This window comes from Pelobates fuscus, chromosome 3 (genome assembly GCF_036172605.1).
Source record: "Pelobates fuscus isolate aPelFus1 chromosome 3, aPelFus1.pri, whole genome shotgun sequence".
In the NCBI taxonomy this organism is placed as follows: domain Eukaryota; kingdom Metazoa; phylum Chordata; class Amphibia; order Anura; family Pelobatidae; genus Pelobates; species Pelobates fuscus.
In genome coordinates this window covers 375,375,026-375,396,817 of record NC_086319.1, presented here as the reverse complement: position 1 = coordinate 375,396,817, position 21,792 = coordinate 375,375,026, and the positions used below count along the sequence as shown (strand labels likewise).

General features: G+C 38.5%; 1 protein-coding gene across 1 annotated transcript; it reads left to right on the top strand.

Moving 5' to 3' along the window:
- Nucleotides 1-1,029: 1,029 nt before the first annotated feature.
- LOC134601863 (nuclear factor 7, ovary-like) lies at nucleotides 1,030-2,328 on the top strand. Its single transcript, XM_063446366.1, has one exon. It carries the CDS (start codon nucleotides 1,030-1,032, stop codon nucleotides 2,326-2,328), a length of 1,299 nt encoding a protein of 432 aa, XP_063302436.1.
- Nucleotides 2,329-21,792: the final 19,464 nt, after the last annotated feature.

Genomic DNA, 21,792 nt, shown 5'->3' with positions numbered 1-21,792 from the left:
TAATAGTAATAATAATAATGTGCATTACAACCCCTATACACATACACACTAAAGCTCCTATATACACACACAATTAACATGCCCCCTTTTTGGCCCCGTCCCTCATAGTGGGCTGCTCTGGCATTAACTGCCCTGGCTGAATTGTCGTCCCAATCCGGCCATGCTTTACACAAATAAATTTTGTAGCTGGGACTTTAAATTTACGCTATTTTCCAACACTGCAAATCAGACTTCAAACTCTCAAGGGACTTTTTAAAGAAATACAAACATAGATCGTTTTCGTCTTTTTGCTGGTGTTTGTGTGCACTAATTCATCAAGCCAATATTCTGCACACTATTGATGCATTATTGTAACTGGCCACAGAATTTGCTCAAAGCACTTCGTTAGAAAAGACACTGATGATTTTTGACCAGTGTGATGTATCGATACGTTGTTTTCCTATCCCACATATCTCCAAGGATGATGCAAGAAAAAAAAAACATTCTATTTACTAAAGTGAGAATTAAACGTGAATTTCACATTTAAAGCCAGAGTTGCTGAACTGAAAGCACGGCTGACTTAGAGGATGTTTCCAATTTGTCTGTTTTGACCTTAAATTTGAAATTTAGTTTGAGGTCTCACTTTAATGACTAACCCTGAATGTGTTAAATTAGAGCTTTCGGTTTACTCCCTAATATAAATATAACTGCAGGATTTGCTATTAACTTTTTTTGTTGTCAGTAACTTTTGTAATTTTTACGTAACAGCAAGTTCATGTCTTGTACAAATGAGGAAGATAACGTTTCTCCTATTTGTCCTTCCGCAAAAACAGATTTGTTTTTTTTAAGTTTCATTTCTTAGTTGCATTGTGGTCAGGAAAAGAGCTGATTAGATTTACAGGTTTCGTTTTACAGCATCTTCACGGAAGGGTGGTGATCTGGTAGGTGTGGCTTCATGTATAAAAATATTTACACAAGTCCCGCTGCATCAAACAGCCGTATATTGAAGACAGATACGTTGTTACACAGAGTGCTAATATATACAAGATCATGGCTGCTGCAAACTTTGGAGAGTCCTTGAAATCAAATCAGAATAGTCACAGATGTCGCTACTGTACAGCTTTTGCCAAAATACTGTGTTTGGATTGTGAAGCCTATCTTTGCCTTGGTCACCTAGAGCCACATAATTTGGCTGGACAGCACATACTAACGGAACTGAGCACTAACCTGCAGACAAGAAAGTGTGCTACTCACCAAAGACTCCTAAAATATAACTGCTTTGTGGATAATGTTTATGTCTGCGAGTTATGCGTTTTACTCGGCATTCACAAAGGACATAACGTGGAATTAATAAGTGACAAGTCCAAGGCTCTGAAGTCATCACTTGAAGAACTTGTGGAGAAGCTGATCAAGCAGACAGCGCAAATTGAACAAAGCACGGATAAAATCTCGGCCAGAAGGGATGAAACCCATGAAAGAGCTACTGTTCTGATAAACCAAGTAACTGCGATGTTTATGGACCTTCAAAAAGAGCTGGAAAATGAGGAGAAGAAGATCAAAGATGAGATCTCCAAACAAGTTGATGAGGTAGATCTCCAAATGTCTACATTTTTCTTAAAAAAGAAAGGAGAGTTATTAAACCTTAATGCCCAGGTGGCTGAGATTGAAAGTTTTCAAAATAGTACAGACCCAATAACCATTTTGGAGAAAGGACCTAATTTCATCAACAAGGCTAATAAAGTAATAATAAGCGAGATGGAAGGCAACGTGGAAGTTACAGGACTGAATGAGCTTCTGGTATCAGTGAATTTAGAATCTAGCCTACTACGGCTGGTAAAAAGTATCCCACAACTTCAAAAAAAACATGGATTTCAAGTGCAGAATCAAATGCTGACTATGCCAACCAATGCAACTAAAAACAATGGTGATCAACTTGGAAACCTGCTGAATACATCAGTGAATCTTAACAAAGTGATCTATAGTTCCACAGCCATTTCATCAGGGCAACATTACTTGGAAGTAGACACCAGTGACTTTCCAAGTTGGAATATTGGAGTGTCTTACTCACGAGATGAAGATTGTGTTTTAGGGGATAAAACTGATTCATGGTGCTTGCGTTACTATAAAATGGGGAAGTATGCAGTGGTTCATAATGGTGTAAAAACATTAGTGAGCACAGTTTCTCTTATTAAAGCTCTAGGGATATTTTTGGATTATGAAGGTGGAAACTTGTGCTTTTTAGAGCTGGTGAACCCCATCAAACATCTTTATACTATTTCAGTCAGATTTGATTATCCTCTTTATATTGCCTTTAGTATGAGTGAAAGAGGGATCTTAAGTCTGAGGTAAACACACAGCTGCAGTAAAATGGTTTTGGGGACGCAGTTTCAGCCCACTCACAGGTTTAGTAAATCCAATAACTCAGCATTCCCTGTAACCTCCCGGTAACGAAAGGTCTGGGAGTGGAGACATAAGGGCTCACAACTAGCAGTTGATGCAAGTTCAACGCAGGAGTTCTATTTGTGCCACAAACCTGGCCAAGTCCTTTTCCAAAAAGACCAGTGAAGACACTCTTCTGCTACTAGAGGGTAAGAAACAGGAGAGTGGTTAAAAAGTAAACCTCGAGTATATAATTCAATGTGTGCATCAGACAGTGTGTGTTTGCCTGCAGTGTATCTAATAGTGTGTATTGTTGTGTGTGTCTAGCAATGTGTACGTGTGTGTGTCTAGCAATGTGTACGTGTGTGTGTCTAGCTATGTGTGTGTGTGTCTAGCAATGTGTACATGTGTGTGTATGTGTTTTGAAAGGAACTGGCAGTGTGTATCTGTGTGTGTGTGTGTCTGGTAATGTGATTTTGTTTGTGTGTACGTGTAAATGAACATGTATCTCTGTGTCGTGATGTGCATCAGTGAGAGTGTGTCTGAGGTTATGCATATTTGTTTATCTGGAAGTATGGTTCTACATGTTAGCAACACTGTAGCACTGTGTACATGAGAATATGTTTGTCTTTGAGTGTGTGTATCTGTGTGTGTGTGTGTGTGTGTGTGTGTGTATATGAATGTGCACGTGCATACATGTGTCTAAAATGTTATGTATGGTATGAAGATTTAATATGGCATTCCTGTCTGCATGAAAGAAAAGGTAAACCCTAAAATATAAAAATAAATCATCAAACCGAAAATTGTCATTGATATATTTAATAATCCACAAATCTGTGCCGGTCTGGTTGGATCTGTTTTGTAGAAAGTCTGTACATGCTACAACGTTTTTTTATCCTGTAAATAATTTACAAGAAAATTGCTAAATGTACCCTATAATAGCCAAATTGGCAGCGTTCTACAGCTCAGTTATTTCTCCAAATAGTCTATCATTCCAAAGCAAATTTACTACAATTCCAGAATCACTCTGATTGTAAGAAATACATTCTCCCCTGTATCATCTCCAGCAGTTTCAGCATAAAATGAAGCATCTTGGCGACTGGCAGTTGAATCTGAGCACAGCCGATCAGCAGTGCTCAGCTATTCAAGTAGAACTGCTTTCTTTATAGACTGAATACAGACAATTTCACAGCGATTTACATATTTTCAAAATTTTTATGTTAATGCTGTTTTTGCAGTTTTTTATTATTCTGATGTTTTCTTATGTGTTTCTTTGGTACATCAATGATTATGTTCTGCTTTGTTATTACCTATGTATAAATGTAAAAAAAATAAAAATTTATATAATGAAGCATGATTCATATTACTTTTTCGCAAAAAGTACAATATTTATTTATTTACAAATATAAGACCTGGAAGAATACATTAAGAGTTATGCCTTTTTTAAGCATGCCATTATGACTAAAGATGTCCCAAACAGTTCGCCAGGAACCGTTCACCAGCAAACATGTAAAGTTCACATGTTCGCCACGAACACGCGCGATGTGTCGGTCCGCCCCCTATTACGTCATCATTGAGTAAACTTTGACCCGGTACCTCACAGTCAGCTGACAGATTCCAGCCAATCAGCAGCAGACTCTCCCTCCCAGAATTTGTCAGCTGACTGTGAGGTACCGGGTCAAAGTTTACTCAATGATGACGTAATAGGGGGCGGACCGACACATCGCGCGTGTTCGTGGCGAACATGTTTGCGAACTTTACATGTTCGCCAGCGAACGGTTCCCGGTGAACTGTTCCGGACATCTCTAATTATGACGACTAACTAATTTATGACACATATAATGGGAAACGTGCAGTAGAATGTTAGGTACATTATATACATTATTCCGAACATGTAATAAAATATTACCAGTTTGGGGTGAAAGGATATCCCTAGTACGGTCCGGAAGAGTATAGATATTATAGAATGAGATTGTGAGATATTGAGAGGAATTGGCAAAACATGAGGGCGGTATGAGACATGGAAAGAGGGCCTGGCTGGTAAGTATATTTGGATGGGCGAATTAAGAAACTGGAGGCCGTACGTTTGAATATCATGGGGAGAAATTCCTGAAGGGTGGATTTGGGTTACCGTAGGGGAGGAGAGACAGGGTTATTGAATAAATGGTTGAAGGATTTGAAAGTCACAAGTTGAGTTTATAGAGACCAGGGAATGATGCATAGAAAATAATTCAGGGAATATATATATATATATCTATATATATATATATATTGGTGAGCATAATCATTCCCTTCAGCTATAGGGGCGCAGCATAAATTTAAAGTGGAGAAAGTCAGATACAGAGTGAGACTTTCTCCAGCAACGTTCAGCAGTTCAGGAAAACTTTTGGAGGTATCAGGTCAGCTTGGTGTGCCAAGGTCGTAGTTGGGGGTATTGCTGCATTTGAGTGTAGGAGGTGCCATGATGTCTAGTTGAGAGGAAAGGGTGGAATTGTAGAAGGAGATTGCAGAGCTTGGAAGTTGGAAGAGATTGGAAGAAAATGACTCTAGGTCAAGACAATGGAGGTTTCTGCAAGTTTGCCGAGAGTGGAGTCATTTGGGTACTGGGTATGCTGATGTCAAAGGTCAGCAGATGGTGGTCAGATAGAGGAAAAGGAGCATTGGAGAGATTATAGATGGTACAGAGATTGGTGAAGATGAGATAAAGAGTGTTTCCCACTGTATGGGTTGCTGAATCAAACCATTGCATTAGGCGAAATGAGGAGGTTACAGAGAGCAGACAAGGTTGCAGTTGGGGTTGTGGATTGGTATATTGAAATCCCCACGTATAAGGGCTAGAGGAGAGTAAATGGAGTAGCCAGGAAAAAAAATGTTCAATGCATAGCCTAGGATGATCAATTATGGCAATTCGTAAAGGAATGGTTTAAAAAAGGCAGACAGCATGAACTTCAAAGGAAGGAAAAGATCGGGCAAGGGCAGGGACTATTGGTTGAAAGGTACATTGAGGGGAGAGAAGGATGCTTAAACCTCCTCCTTTACAGTAGAATCTGGGAGTGGGGGAGAATTGTAGCCCACCAAAACTTAAAGAGGCAGGAGTAATGCTATCAAAGGGGGGCAATCATGTGTCTGTGAGTGCTAGTAGTGTGAGAGAATATGAGATGAAAAGGTAATATATAGCTGTTAATTTCGGATTGCTGCAAACATAAAAGGCATTCCAGAGTGCACACTGAATGTTGGTAAAGGAGGGTAAATGGCAGGGTATTGGGATGAGGTTTATGTGGTTTCTGGTTGTCCATAGTGTGAGCAGAGGAGGTGGAGAACCCAGGGTTGGGAGAGACATCACCAGCTGCTAGAAGCAGGAGGAGAGGAGGTGTGAGTGGGTTTTGCATGCATGGGGTCTAGGATGAGATCAATTGGGGATAGGGGTGAGAGAACATAGAAATGAGTGCAGGGCATGCGATGAGAGAGGAGGGGAGTGCAGCAGAGAGGGTGAAATGTGAAGGTGGTACTGGGGTTGAGGGAAATGGGTGGTAGTGGGCTTAAAGAGAGATACACATACTGAGGGAGAGGCCGGAAATGAAGAGGAGAAGAAGACAGAGCATTGATGAGAATGCACTTTCAGTGAAACATGGAGGTGGGGGAGTAGGTGAGGAGATGCAATGTTGTAAAAAACTGGGAGAAAGTATATTGGAAAGGATTGTAATATAAAAAAATAGGAGTAGGAAGGTTGAAGGTTGAGTGTTAATGCTTCAGAAAGTGCAGGAGTATACTGATTAGAGGCAATGTTTACACCTGTCATTTATGCTTATCCTAATTTGTGTGTGACAGACTGCAATAATAAACTTGGGGTGGATGGTTATCAAATTTCCTTGCAGCAGTGCTGTGGCTGGAAACCTTTTAAATCAGGCTGTGGTAGACAGATATATGAGGGTCAGTTGGGCTTGCAGTAAAGCTGATGGAAGGGGATAAGCATCTAAGCACAGAGGTGATGGTTGTTTAATCAAAACAAGCATTTGGGTGGATATCAATAAAATAAGGGAGGAGGCTGAGATCAGAGTTGAAATATAGGTATGCATGTATGTGAATAAAACAATTAAATACAGGGCTAGTAAAACTGAACTTCAGCATAACAGACAAAACATAAAGGTAAGAATACAGGGAGTGCAGAATTATTAGGCAAGTTGTATTTTTGAGGATTAATTTTATTATTGAACAACAACCATGTTCTCAAAGAACCCAAAAAACTCATTAATATCAAAGCTGAATATTTTTGGAAGTAGTTTTTAGTTTGTTTTTAGTTATAGCTATTTTAGGGGGATATCTGTGTGTGCAGGTGACTATTACTGTGCATAATTATTAGGCAACTTAACAAAAAACAAATATATACCCATTTCAATTATTTATTTTTACCAGTGAAACCAATATAACATCTCAACATTCACAAATATACATTTCTGACATTCAAAAACAAAACAAAAACAAATCAGTGACCAATATAGCCACCTTTCTTTGCAAGGACACTCAAAAGCCTGCCATCCATGGATTCTGTCAGTGTTTTGATCTGTTCACCATCAACATTGCGTGCAGAAGCAACCACAGCCTCCCAGACACTGTTCAGAGAGGTGTACTGTTTTCCCTCCTTGTAAATCTCACATTTGATGATGGACCACAGGTTCTCAATGGGGTTCAGATCAGGTGAACAAGGAGGCCATGTCATTAGATTTTCTTCTTTTATACCCTTTCTTGCCAGCCACGCTGTGGAGTACTTGGACGCGTGTGATGGGGCATTGTCCTGCATGAAAATCCTGTTTTTCTTGAAGGATGCAGACTTCTTCCTGTACCACTGCTTGAAGAAGGTGTCTTCCAGAAACTGGGAGTTGAGCTTGACTCCATCCTCAACCCGAAAAGGCTCCACAAGCTCATCTTTGATGATACCAGCCCAAATCAGTACTCCACCTCCACCTTGCTGGCGTCTGAGTCGGACTGGAGCTCTCTGCCCTTTACCAATCCATCCATCTGGCCCATCAAGACTCACTCTCATTTCATCAGTCCATAAAACCTTAGAAAAATCAGTCTTGAGATATTTCTTGGCCCAGTCTTGACGTTTCAGCTTGTGTGTCTTGTTCAGTGGTGATCGTCTTTCAGCCTTTCTTACCTTGGCCATGTCTCTGAGTATTGCACACCTTGTGCTTTTGGGCACTCCAGTGATGTTGCAGCTCTGAAATATGGCCAAACTGGTGGCAAGTGGCATCTTGGCAGCTGCACGCTTGACTTTTCTCAGTTCACGGGCAGTTATTTTGCGCCTTGGTTTCTCCACACGCTTCTTGCGACCCTGTTGACTATTTTGAATGAAACGCTTGATTGTTCGATGATCACGCTTCAGAAGCTTTGCAATTTTAAGAGTGCTGCATCCCTCTGCAAGATATCTCACTATTTTTGACTTTTCTGAGCCTGTCAAGTCCTTCTTTTGACCCATTTTGCCAAAGGAAAGGAAGTTGCCTAATAATTATGCACACCTGATATAGGGTGTTGATGTCATTAGACCACACCCCTTCTCATTACAGAGATGCACATCACCTAATATGCTTAATTGGTAGTAGGCTTTCGAGCCTATACAGCTTGGAGTAAGACAACATGCATAAAGAGGATGATGTGGTCAAAATACTAATTTGCCTAATAATTCTGCACACAGTGTATATTACGCAATGCACCCAGGATATACAACGTATGGCTAATATAGGTTGCAGAGAAAATAAGATAAATAAATACATTTCCGCCAAGCGCCTGAGACAGAGGGCCCAGAGTCACTAATGGACTTCGTCCACAAAGTGACACAAGCACTACAGTAGAAGTGAACAGGGAGGGAGACTTGCCGCTCATTGTGTCAGCCTTTAGAATTCGGAAGGCACTGACCGCCCCTGAGAAGCACCCAGGGACATTATAGCTGTCACCAGGGACATTGCTGCCAAAACAACTATAATGGCACACTCTTGTAAGCACCCTACTGTCGCAGTAGACAACTATAGGATTTAAGTCTTTGAAGACTTACCTTTTTCCGTCTTAACAGAGAGATGCAAGTTTAAGCCAGTAACCAATACCCTGAGGGAGCAGGGCATCAGGTACCGATGGGGGATTTAGGGCACCCTAGTTGTACCACAAGGCGAGGCAGTTCATATCGTGTCGGTCACGGAGGATCAACCGAAATTTCTGAAGAGTCTCCATTTGCCACCTTCTATGACAAGACTGAGAACCGATATCCCCGGTGTGGTGCGGGTGCCAAGTCGCCAGATGGCAGATGATGCTCGCTCTTTTGTGGTTGCAGGACTCCTCAATATGTGTCCCCCAGTCTGCAGGCTATCATACCAGCCCTACTATAAATATCAGCTAAATTGATCCTGATGACAAGAAATTAGTTCAGAACTTGATGCTTGTAATTTTCTTGCTGAATTAATGTGTCATTGAGGAGTTCCTCACCTGTCATAATTTGAGTATTTTACTTTTCTTTTCTTATATTTGTTCTTCTATATTGTATAAAACATGACAAAACTTTGTGTCTTTGTCCACAACTAAATAAAGATTTTTTTTTGTATTTTCTTTTAAATAGGGTATGTTCAGTCTTTCTTCATAACCACTTAGTCACAAACACTGGCCAAATTCATATTAGCATTCATATTTCTTTACATGCAGTTTTCACAAATAAACTGCCCTTTCACCGATGATATTATAAGCATTGTATGTTTTATTGCTCTAAAACACTAATATTTTGTTAAGTTATGTCTCAAGTGTACAATAGTACCCCCCATGTCCAGGTTTTATGGTGTTTTGGAAATTTACAGGGTCAAATATAAGGCTTACCCCTGTCCAGTTTTTGCACATTGAAATTTGCTAGATTGGCTATGTTGCCTTTGAAAGCGTTTGGCCAGTGGTGTATCCTGGTTTTATGCTGCCCTAGGCATGACAAAACTCAGGCACCCCTTCCACACCCCTGCCCCGCCTTCTAAATAGACATACACACTCACTGACAGAAACATATACACTCAGTATCAGACACACACACATTCACTGACAGACACACATTCACTAGCTAACAGACATACACACTCACTGACAGACACATATACACTCAGTATCAGACACACATTCACTAGCTAACAGACATACACACTCACTGACAGACACATATACACTCAGTATCAGACACACATTCACTAGCTAACAGACATACACACTCACTGACAGACACACATACACTAGCTAACAGACAGACACACATACACTAGCTAACAGACACACATACACTAGCTAACAGACACACATACACTAGCTAACAGACATACACTAGCTAACAGACATACACACTCACTGACAGACAGACACACCTACACTAGCTAACAGACATACACACATACACTAGCTAACAGACATACACACTCACTGACAGACACACATACAGTCCCTAACAGACACACACTCACTAACAGACACGCATACACTCTCAGTAACAGACATAAATACACACTCACTAACATACGCACACTAGCACACTCCCTAACACACACATTAACAGGTACACACACACTCACTAACAGACACACAGTCACTAACAGATACACACTCACTAACAGATACACACTCACTAACAGATACACACTCACTAACAGATACACACTAACAGACACGCATACACACACAAACACACTCACTAACAGACACACACATAGTAACACACTCACTAACAGACACAGAGCTACTTGTCTCACTCTGCCCAACAATATGATCAGGGGTCATGAACTTTACACTGACCTATTAACCCTCTATTGCCACCATACATATATGCCACAGTGCTTAGTGCCTGTGGCCTCTTTTTTGTTTATAAATGAAGAGAGCACTCAATGGATTTGCAAACATGAAGTCGTGTTGTATTTAAACGATCAATGTTTCGAGTTTATAAAGACCTCCGGGTCGAAACGTTGATCGTTTAAATGCAACACGACTTCATGTTTGCAAATCCATTGAGTGTTCTCTTCATTTATACCTATTATATATATATATATATATATATATATATATATATATATATATATATATAGATAGATATAGATAGATATATATATTTGTGTTAGGGGCAAAAAAGCCGTATAGAGTGATAGAGAGCAACATAGGAATAGCGTAATACAGAATGGAAAAAGTCGGTTGAGGTGTGCCGGAATGCTGGTAGGCCTGTAAAATAAAGAGGTCAGAAAGGAAAAATACTATAAAATCGTTAAAACAGTCAACAGTCAATCGTTAAAACAGTCAACAATCAACATACATACCTGTATCGACCTAAGTTTGAGCATAACCTAAATTCATATAGTTACTTGCAACACCTGCTATGCAGGGAAGCCAAATGGAATTTCATAGTAGTTTGTAGAAAGAGTTAAATAAGCCGCTGTTGGCCAGCCATAGTGGCTTCTATGAGTATGAGGAGGAGCGGCTTAACTAATGATGACATGGTATTATAACAATTTATCACCATGAAACTGATAATCGTGCTATCACAAATTGTCTGTATGCAAATTTCCTTATAGGCAAACAAAAAAATGCACACTCCACCAGAAAGGTGAGATCAGGCTCTACACTTAAGTAAAGGATTCCCTTAACCTTCACAAATCACAGACAAAGAGATAAAGAATAAGTGGAGCACTGAAATACCTGTACAGATGTATAAATGATGTATATGGATGACACTGTATTATAGCCTGCAAATTGCAGGCTATAATACAGTGTCATCCATATACATCATTTATACATCTGTACAGGTATTTCAGTGCTCCACTTATTCTTTATCTCTAAATTTCCTTATAGCTATAAAACTTCTGGAAAAAGGACAGATAGCATGTTAGAAAAGTCGATATCCTGTACTGGAACGTACTGGAACACGTACCTAATATTGACTATGTAATGTATGCTCGAATGCGTAAGGATGTAAGGAGAACCAGCGTGAGGCCTTGAATATGAAACGTAACATATACCTATACATGTTTGACTGGTAAACCAATGCAACTGAACCCACCTAATATTAATTTAATACTACATGACTTTTAATGCATATTACTGAGCAGAAGGAACTTTCCTTCCCCTCATAGTACCTGCCACAATACTGCTTTAATACATTTAATTGTGCGGGCATCATAGATTAATGTGCAAGCTCTTAAACCTGTTTATAGAATAATAAACAACAGTTTAGCAGTACTTATTTATATTTGTATATATTGTTATTGGGTAATTGGGTTATCTAGCTGTTGGTATTGTATGTGCCATTTAACCATGCTGCTGTGTTGCGAAAGATAGTCCAAATCGAATAGAAGTGGACTAGCTATATCCCCTTAGCATAAAGGTGTATCGGACCTAGTAGGAGTGCTGGGCAGGGACAGGTCTTTCCACCTTCTTGACATTGAGACATGTTTGAAAAACAAAGTAATTAGTGTATACCCTTATATCGTCCTAGCTTAATAGCTAATGCCAAGAGGCGAAACGATTAAACTTGGTTGGTGACGGGTGAGGCCCTACTATCTGTCAAGCGGCTTGAGAGGCTCTGTCTGTGCATTGGCACAAGGGGATTTCATGGCCAACGAACATTGTGGTTACTTTTAAAGCATAAGATAGAATCGGAGTGACAGGTAAGGCCCTCTCTATGCCACCATGCAAAGCGACTAACTGTGAGTTGGGCCGATAGCCGTAGTACCTCTCAGCATGAGGATGGGGTTTGGCCTCGCGGGACCTTTAACCTAAGGCGTAGAGGCCTGTGAAATTAACTATTGGCCCCTAGGTGCCCTGTCAGCCAGTAACGAAGGTAACTAAGGGGAGAAGGGTATGGTGCGTATAAGGATGTGTAAATTGACGTACCTGAGAAAAGTAAGTCAGTTATGCGGTTTAACATAAGATGAACAGATAATAGTTCTGTGGTAGAAGGCGCTTAGAAGAGATAGATTGTAGTACAATACACAATGAAGTAGTAGCAGCTTACACACCAAAAGTAGGAACTCTTCAACCTACTAACAATCAAATGTATACAAAAAACGCTATTGTGCAAATACATGCAAAAATAGTGCAAAGGTGAAGCGCTTAAAAATAGAACGTAAGTGTTTCAGGAGATAATGATAAATGATGTTGAGGTCCTTTAGGTATCCATAGTAGGTGAAAAAAACTTGAAATGGAGACAAAAAATGAGAGAAACAGGGAAGCAACGCTGACCCTGGTGCAGAAATCCTTAATATGGTAGATAGCAAGGTGTAGATAACAATTTACTTCTCACCTTATCAGGAGCCTATAACTGGGCTCCAAGTGTACAGATATAGTGTCAAATATAGGGTGACACTTCCCTTCTTTATAGCAGCATAAATGTATCACTAGTCCACTTGGTAAAAGAAATTAACATTTATTGTAACTTATATTTAAAAACAATAAAATTAAATCGGTATACTCAAGTGCCAGTGCCGTATCCAAGACGCGTTTCGCCGATGTGTTTCGGCTTTATCAATTGGTAATCATACGGCTGCTAAGTTAGAATTTAAATACCCCCTAACGGGGAGCTGATTGGAAGATGGCGTCCGTGATACATCCAATTACAGCGCTCATATTAGTGGGAGTCTAGAGACTCAGCTGTTGATAATTTCTTCCGATACTGTGATGTCATCACGCACGACGGCTCGTGCGTGTGATGTCACATGCGGAAGTGAACTGTAGGCGTGTATTCGTCCGGCATATATTTTGTCAGGGGGATGTTTATACTCGTTCAGATTGTCCTTTCCAGCCCTCGGTAGTGACGTAGGCGTTTCATTTCCGCCATCTTGCTTGATGGCAAATGTACTCAATGTCCAGGTTTAGTCCAATAATTGTCCAGTATCACAAAATGTTTGTTCTCAGAAAACATAGTTATAACAGGGGGGAAGAGGAAAGAAATATAATATCAATATAGGGGAAATGTAATGGATGGATCATGAATATATAATGGATAAAAAATGCATACAATATGGTTATTATGATGACTTTGAAATAAATAAGAGAGAATTGATAAAAGTCTAATTTAAAAAATGTATAAAAAAAATATATATATAGTAAAATATACATATAAAAATATATATGTATAAAAACATACTGATAATATCATAAAAAATGGCAAATTTCAAAATCATCATTTAATCCATATGGTTGCATTGTGTTAAAATTAAAAATCCATTTCATCTCAGATTGTCCTATATTCTTCATTAAATCTCCCCCCCTCCAATTGACAGAGATTCTTTGGATTCCCATAAATTCCATAAAACGAGGGTCACAATTATGTTTATCTTTAAAATGCATGTTTATCTTTAAAACACTGTGTTTTTCAAAACCATTTTTCATATTTCTTATGTGTTCCTGGATTCGTGTGTTAAGTGTCCTAATCGTTCTTCCTATATATGTTAATTTGCATGGGCATGTAATTTTATATATTACTCTTGTGGAGTGACAAGTGATTAGTTGTTTGATTTAAAATCTCTTGCCATCATCTCTAGGATGATCAAACTCCTTAATTACTCGTTTCGAGCTTTGTGTATTTTTGCAGGCTCCACAAGAGCCACATCCATAAAATCCATTGGTCTCATTGAAAAAAGATGATTTTACAGTAGTCTTTTTTGATGGTAGATAATTATGTACTAGACTACTGCTTAAATTGTTTACACCCCTATAAGTAATCACAGGTCTATCAGGCAGCAGGGAGTGGAGAATAGGATCATTCCTTAGTATCGGCAAGTATTTGTTGATTATCTTTTTAAATTGTTTGTTGTTACAATTAAAATCACACATAAAATTGAAATTTTGATGTTGTGTGTCGATTTTTTTGTCTTTATATATGAGTAAATCATTCCTATTTTTCATTTCTACCTCCTCATAGGCTTGTACTAGCAGTTCTTCATTATAACCCTTTTCCTTAAAATCATCAAGTATTTTGATAGATTGTTCCTGAAATGTAATGTTGTCTGTACAATTACGTTTAATTCTTAATAATTGTGCCTTGGGAGGAAATCCATAGATTATTGAGTGATCAACAGACCTATCAAGTCTTGAAGAAAGACCCCACGAATGAGATCAAAAACACTTACTGTGAATTAATTGAGAGAGGTAAAATGGATGAAGTCTTGAATTTAAGGGAATATACATTTTTAAATGTACAACATCCTATAATCCCAGTCTTTTATTACCTCCCCAAGATCCATAAGCACAAGGATAAACCACCTGGTAGACCTATAGTCTCGGGGATAGGATCTATTTCAAGCAGGTTGTCACAGTACATCGACAAATGCTTACAACCCATAGTTAACACCTGCCCCAGTTATCTAAAAGACACCATCAATATTCTACAGATCATCCAACAGATCACCTGGAAGACAGACTATTACATTGTGACATCCGATGTAAGTTCGCTATACACAATCATCTCCCATACCCAGGGATGTAGAGCGACCAGATATTTTTTAGAACATTCAGACAAATTCTCCAACAATCAGGTCAATTTCATTGTAGACGGGATCAAGTGGATTCTAATGAACAATTATTTTTGGTTTGGCAATCAGTTCTACCTGCAGACATGTGGAACGACGATGGGTACGAGGTTTGCGCCCAGCTATGCGAACCTGGTCATGTCACACTGGGAACAAGAGTTTATTTACAACAACCATAGATAGGACGCAAACCTCGTTACCTATCGTCGTTACATAGACGCTATATTTTTTATTTGGAAGGGTGATGAACTATCTCTCAATACCTTTTTAACCTATCTAAACACCAATGATTGGGGCATTGTACTCACCAGCCATTATAGTAAAACCTCGGTCGAATTCTTGGACCTTAATATATATGTGGAAGAAGACACTCTCACATCTTGCACCTTTTTTAAAAAGGTGGACGTCAACAGCTATATAGGGAAGAAGAGTTGTCACTTCTCCCCTTGGCTGTTGAACGCTCCCAAGGCACAATTATTAAGAATTAAACGTAATTGTACAGACAACATTAAATTTCAGGAACAATCTATCAAAATACTTGATGATTTTAAGGAAAAGGGTTATAATGAAGAACTGCTAGTACAAGCCTATGAGGAGGTAGAAATTAAAAATAGGAATGATTTACTCATATATAAGGACAAAAAAATCGACACACAACATCAAAATTTCAATTTTATTTGTGATTTTAATTGTAACAACAAACAACTTAAAAAGATAATCAACAAATACTGGCAGATACTAAGGAATGATCCTGTTCTCCACTCCCTGCTGCCTGATAGACCTGTAATTACTTATAGGGGTGTAAACAATTTAAGCAGTAGTCTAGGAACACATAAGAAATGGTTTCGAAAAACACAGTGTCTCCATGCATTTTAAAGATAAACATAATTGTGACCCTCGTTTTATGGAATTTATGGGAATCCAAAGAATCTCTGTCAATTGGAGGGGGGAGATTTAATGAAGAATATAGGACAATCTGAGATGAAATTGATTTTTTATTTGAACACAATGCAACCATATGGATTAAATGATATTTTTCTATATATATATATATATTTATAAATTTTTTATATTATACTTTTTTCAATTCTCTCTTATTTATTTCAAAGTCATCATAATAACTATATTGTATGCATTTTTTATCCATTATATATTCATGATCCATCCATTACATTTCCCCTATATTGATATTATATTTCTTTCCTCTTCCCCCCTGTTATAACTATGTTTTCTGAGAGCAAACATTTTGTGATACTGGACAATTATTGGACTAAACCTGGACATTGAGTACATTTGCCATCAAGCAAGATGGCGGAAATGAAACGCCTACGTCACTACCGAGGGCTGGAAAGGACAATCTGAACGAGTATAAACATCCCCCTGACGAAATTTATGCCGGACGAATGCACGCCTACAGTTCACTTCCGCATGTGACGTCACACGCAAGAGCCGTCGTGCGTGATGACATCACAGTATCGGAAGAAATTATCAACAGCTGAGTCTCTAGACTCCCACTAATATGAACGCTGTAATTGGATGTATCACGGACGCCATCTTCCAATCAGCTCCCCGTTAGGGGGTATTTAAATTCTAACTTAGCAGCAGTATGATTACCAATTGATAAAGCCGAAACACATCGGCGAAACGCGTCTTGGATACGGCACTGGCACTTGAGTATACCGATTTAATTTTATTGTTTTTAAATATAAGTTACAATAAATGTTAATTTCTTTTACCAAGTGGACTAGTGATACATTTATGCTGCTATAAAGAAGGGAAGTGTCACCCTATATTTGACACTATATCTGTACACTTGGAGCCCAGTTATAGGCTCCTGATAAGGTGAGAAGTAAATTGTTATCTACACCTTGTTATCTACCATATTAAGGATTTCTGCACCAGGGTCAGCGTTGCTTCCCTGTTTCTCTCCTTTTTTTGTCTCCATTTCAAGGTTTTTTTCACCTACTATGGATACCTAAAGGACCTCAACATCATTTATCATTATCTCCTGAAATCTACAGGAGTAAGTGTTCTATTTTTAAGCGCTCCACCTTTGCACTATTTTTGCATGTATTTGCACAATAGCGGTTTAACATAAGAAATGGAAAGAAGCAATGTTATAGGGGTTAACAAGACAATTTTATGAAAATGTGAAACGTGACGTAAAATTATAGATATCCTGTATACCTATAGGATAAGTAGCGCAGTTAGTTGTAACCATAAGTAGACGGTTGCAGTAATTAGTAGATACCTAGCACCTAAAGGTTCGATGATGTTACGTACATGTGTGAATTGTAAGGGCTGGCTCGTGGACATAATTTAAATAGTCTGTAACGTACCTACCTAACTAGCGTAGGTGGCACCCTGTATCCTGTAAATAAACATAGTATGAGTAATGCCCTTGAAACAAGTCCTATAACCTATGACCCATTTTGAAGGAAAACAGCTATTTATAACGGAAGTGAAAGCAGTAATCCTAAATGATGAAACTAATGGTATGATGCAATATGCGAGGTGTATGTACGTGGCCCCCCATAACATATTATACAAATTTTTAATTTGGTCTGAGCCCCTATGTGGCCAAATGACCCGAGACCTTCTTGAGGGAAGAAACCAGATTCAAGATAAAACAGTAGTCCTGTTTAAGGAACATAAAAATGTGGTAGTAATAAAAATAATAATAATAATAATAATAACAAAGTATTTAACCAGAAAAGGTACATTCAGATTACTCAAGTATGTCCTGGGGTAATACAGGCAAGAGAGTATACTATACACTTAAGTAGCATTGAAGGAAGCAGTTAGGGAAGCCACCAGCAGGTAATTAAGGATAAAGGAGTCTAACCTTGGTAAATCATTGATTATACATCAAGTCCGAAATTAGGTAACGTTTTATACTGAACTAGTGATAGTGTCTCATCCCTAGTTAAGTGTCCAGACCCGGACTTTCCTGCATATAGAAACAGATACAAGAAACAGAATTCCTATATTTAGAAGTGGAATAGCAGTAACATAGGTGCAGAGAGCATAGAATATACTGTGTAAATCCCGGAGAATCTGTAAGAGAAATTGACCTGCAGGTGATTTAGGTTAAAGAACCGAGACTTAGTAGTATGAGTATAGGAATATACCAGGTGAGCATTAAAGGCGTAAATGAGTGAAAACCTTCCTGCAGAAATCCCGTTTATTTAAGTGAACCATATAAGGAGACTGATGAATCATGTAAATTGATAGTGAAATTTAGGCCTCGAACAAATTAGGGGGACCAATACAGGGAGCATAATTCCTAGTTTAGGGAATATGCACATCATATAAGAGAACAATGTTTCATGACATTCAAGCTTAAACCAGGGGCCTACACCAAAAGAGTGTTTAGAGGCGTATGATAGAACTGTATGCAGAATTACAATAGTTAATTAAACCAAACACAGAGTATCACCAGATATATAAACATACACATAGTTGGGTTACCTATCCATAGTATTATGATAACCAGCTATTTATTTAGTAAAATTACATGTTGTAATTCATGCAGTAATTAACCTTATATTCTACATGACCGCTAGAGGTAAGTATTCTGTTTCCAGGCTAGTTCCTGGTAAATTGCAAAAATCGTGCGGTTAGAGTATACGAATTTTCGCACAAAATGCTCTATCCGGCCATACAAATCTTTGCACGAAAGGCTCTATGCGGCCAAAGGGCTTTTGTGCTGACTAACGAAAGGGGGATCGTACATTGAAAGATACCAATTATTGCAAACTCATCTGTGTATGAACAGATTAAAACAACCGTTTGGGAGTTTGAAACCGAACTGACCATTAACATAGAATAGTAACCTTGTGAAACAGACTGAAACAAAATCATTCGGTAGTTAAAGACGAAATGATAGAAACATTAAAATATACACGAAAGGAATATGCGAACTGTAAAAGTAATTGAGATAGAAATATATAATTATAAGAAAAGCTCAACTGAAGGTGGGTGAAAAGTAATGTGGTATAAAAAGTACTGGGTGCTCTTTAACCCCTTAAGGACACATGACATGTGTGACATGTCATGATTCCCTTTTATTCCAGAAGTTTGGTCCTTAAGGGGTTAAGGAAAAAAATCTGTTCCCACACCGCATATATATATATCCACAATAAAGATAATAATAATCCCAAGGCACACCAAATTAAACCCCATTTCTCCTGCTCTTGGTCAGTATAGCTTTTTAATGGGTGTTTGCATTTAGCACTGTATTATTATTGTGTTATTGGTATTATAGATTGGACATGCACTACTTTATGCACTTTCTTTCTGTCAAAACATAATGATGTATTTTCTATGCATGAATAAATGCATTTTTATGTGCAAAGTTTGGTGTGCCTTGGGATTATTATTATCTTTCAGTAATTGAGATAGACCTGACCCGTGATGATGCCATGGAACTGTGACCACGCCGCAACGGTTAGGTCAATATCTTACGGTTTTGGTGCGTTCCTGGATCGGTATTCAGAGCTTCCGGCCTGGAAGTCTGAAAAGTGGATGTTTGTAAGCCGAGTGCCACAGGAAGACAGCAGGAACAGGTAAACCACGTAGTGAAACAGGTAAGTTGCAAGATGGTGCATGTGACCCGGAAGTAGTCACATGCAAATCGCTGGAACAAGAACGGTGTGGAACAAGGTAAAGAGTCCCTTTAAGTAGGGAAATCATGCCCCTCCCACAATTACAGGCAAAAGCCTTAATACTTGTGTTAGGGGCAAAAAAGCTGTATGGAGTGATAGAGAGCAATATAGGAATAGCGTAATACAGAATGGAAAAAGTCGGTTGAGGTGTTACGGAACCGACGATGTTGGTAGGCCTGTATATATATAGTTAATGCAATGTTAATCACAAATAGACACACCAGGCAAGCCATAAGACTTGCTTTTACCACATAAATCTTACTTTAACAGTGCTCTCACTACTGCAAGGGATTCTGGTTATGCAAATAAGCTCAACAAAGAAACACATTTTGGCCTTATAATTCCACTTTATACATGGAGTATGTGCCTGCTGCATAATACAGCTTTGAAACACAACTCAGGAAGAGGTGCAAGGCCAGTGAACCACTCATGGACAGCTGTTCCGTTGTTATTTCAACTCATTAGCATGAGATAGGTTACTTGCTTGTTAGGGATGCTTGGCGTTACTTGTAAAGTACATCCCAAACAAGTTGTGGTGGGCAAAAAGTGTGGATGAGAACTCCTTCCACCTGAAATAAGTGGAAAGTTAATGCAATGTTAAACACAAATACACACACCAGGCAAGACATAAGACTTGATTTTACCACAGAAATCTCACTTTAACAGTGCTCTCACTACTGCAAGGGATTCTGGGTAAAACATACTGGGACTGTACAGATAATTATGCAAATATTTAGTGATAAGAGAATAAAAAAAAAAAGGTAAAACAAGATGAACACTCCATGAACCATAAAACAAAACATAAAAATTGAAGCAATCAACATTTAGGTGAGAATTCCCACACCAAAAATATAAGTTGTGCAAATACTTATACAGCCAGCAGATGGCGCTCGACGTTCATCAAGTCAGATGCTACATTGAAACAAAAAAGTTGCAGGGTGTTGAAATGTTAATGGCACTTAGAGTGTTCCTTTAAAATAAGCTATATCAATACAGTGAGAGAAATAGTATAATTAAAATATTGGGCAGCACTGTACACAATGCCCGATCCCAAAATGGCATACCATTAAGAAATTATGTGAAAGGATAGAATAGAAATGTGTACACTATTAAAAAAAATTACAAGGGCAACAAATTTGACATATATCTGTTTAAAGGACTCCAATTCATCCATCCCGCCCAGTGCTTCTATTGATGTAGAATTATTAAAACCTTTATTGATCCTGTATTGAATTTATTGAATTTTTGTACTAACTCCATTTTCTAACTACATTACATGACAGATTATCCTAACAGCATTTAGAATAATGAATAGACACTGTATTTTCTAGAAGGACATGACTAACACCGGAATTATCAAGTTCCTCTAATATGAAACAAAGTATACTATAGCTAGGCCATGAGAAACAGCCTGTATGAAATGTTCTTTCATAAAAAAGACCCTGAACCTGACCTAGAGTCTGACATCACTAACTACGCAAAATGACGCCCAAGCCCCCCTTCCCACCGAGTAAGCCTCGTGCTGGGTAAGATGGCGCTTGAGCCATCTGTCCACACCCGTGTCCAGAATAACGCCACCTCCCGGTGGGAGGACACCTAGCTAACCACTTAGTGTTGGAGCCAATTAATAATATTGATGGGTGGACATTGACATAACCACTTAACACTTAACCCAATTAATGATGTTTATTTGTTGTTATTTTGATATTCAATGATGATGCAATTTCGCTCTTATAAGGGTCTGCGAGCCCGCTTTTTAATCAGATGCCATTAAATTTCCTCGAAGTTATTTTAACCTGAACTCCGTGTGTCAGTGTGAACTTACTTCTGCGTATACGCAATTTAATCATCTCAGATTTGGACAGGAACAGATAGACATTTAAACATATTTGTTTATTTAAAATAATCTAGAACACTATCACTCTATCACTATATACAGCTCATTGAGAAGCACTGGAAACCCGCGATCGTGTGTGTCTGCGCACTCACAGCTCAAACATTAAAGATTTTTAGTGAGAAACCTCTGAGTGGACTGAAAGTCTGTATTGGTGAAAGAGGGGAGATCTTGCGAAGACTACAGAGAGCAGGTCTACAGCTATGGTATGTTTATTTTTTTTTACATTTTCAATAACCCCCAAAGCAATCTGTTAAGGAAAAATACATACATATCTTGGGGACGTATCTACCACAAACTTTAAAAAAACAAAAAAAAATATTCAATGCAGTGTTACTTTAAGAACAAA

Excerpts from the sequence above, each read along its gene's own strand:
- LOC134601863 (XM_063446366.1), top strand. The coding sequence starts at position 1,030 with ATGGCTGCTGCAAACTTTGGAGAGTCCTTGAAATCAAATCAGAATAGT.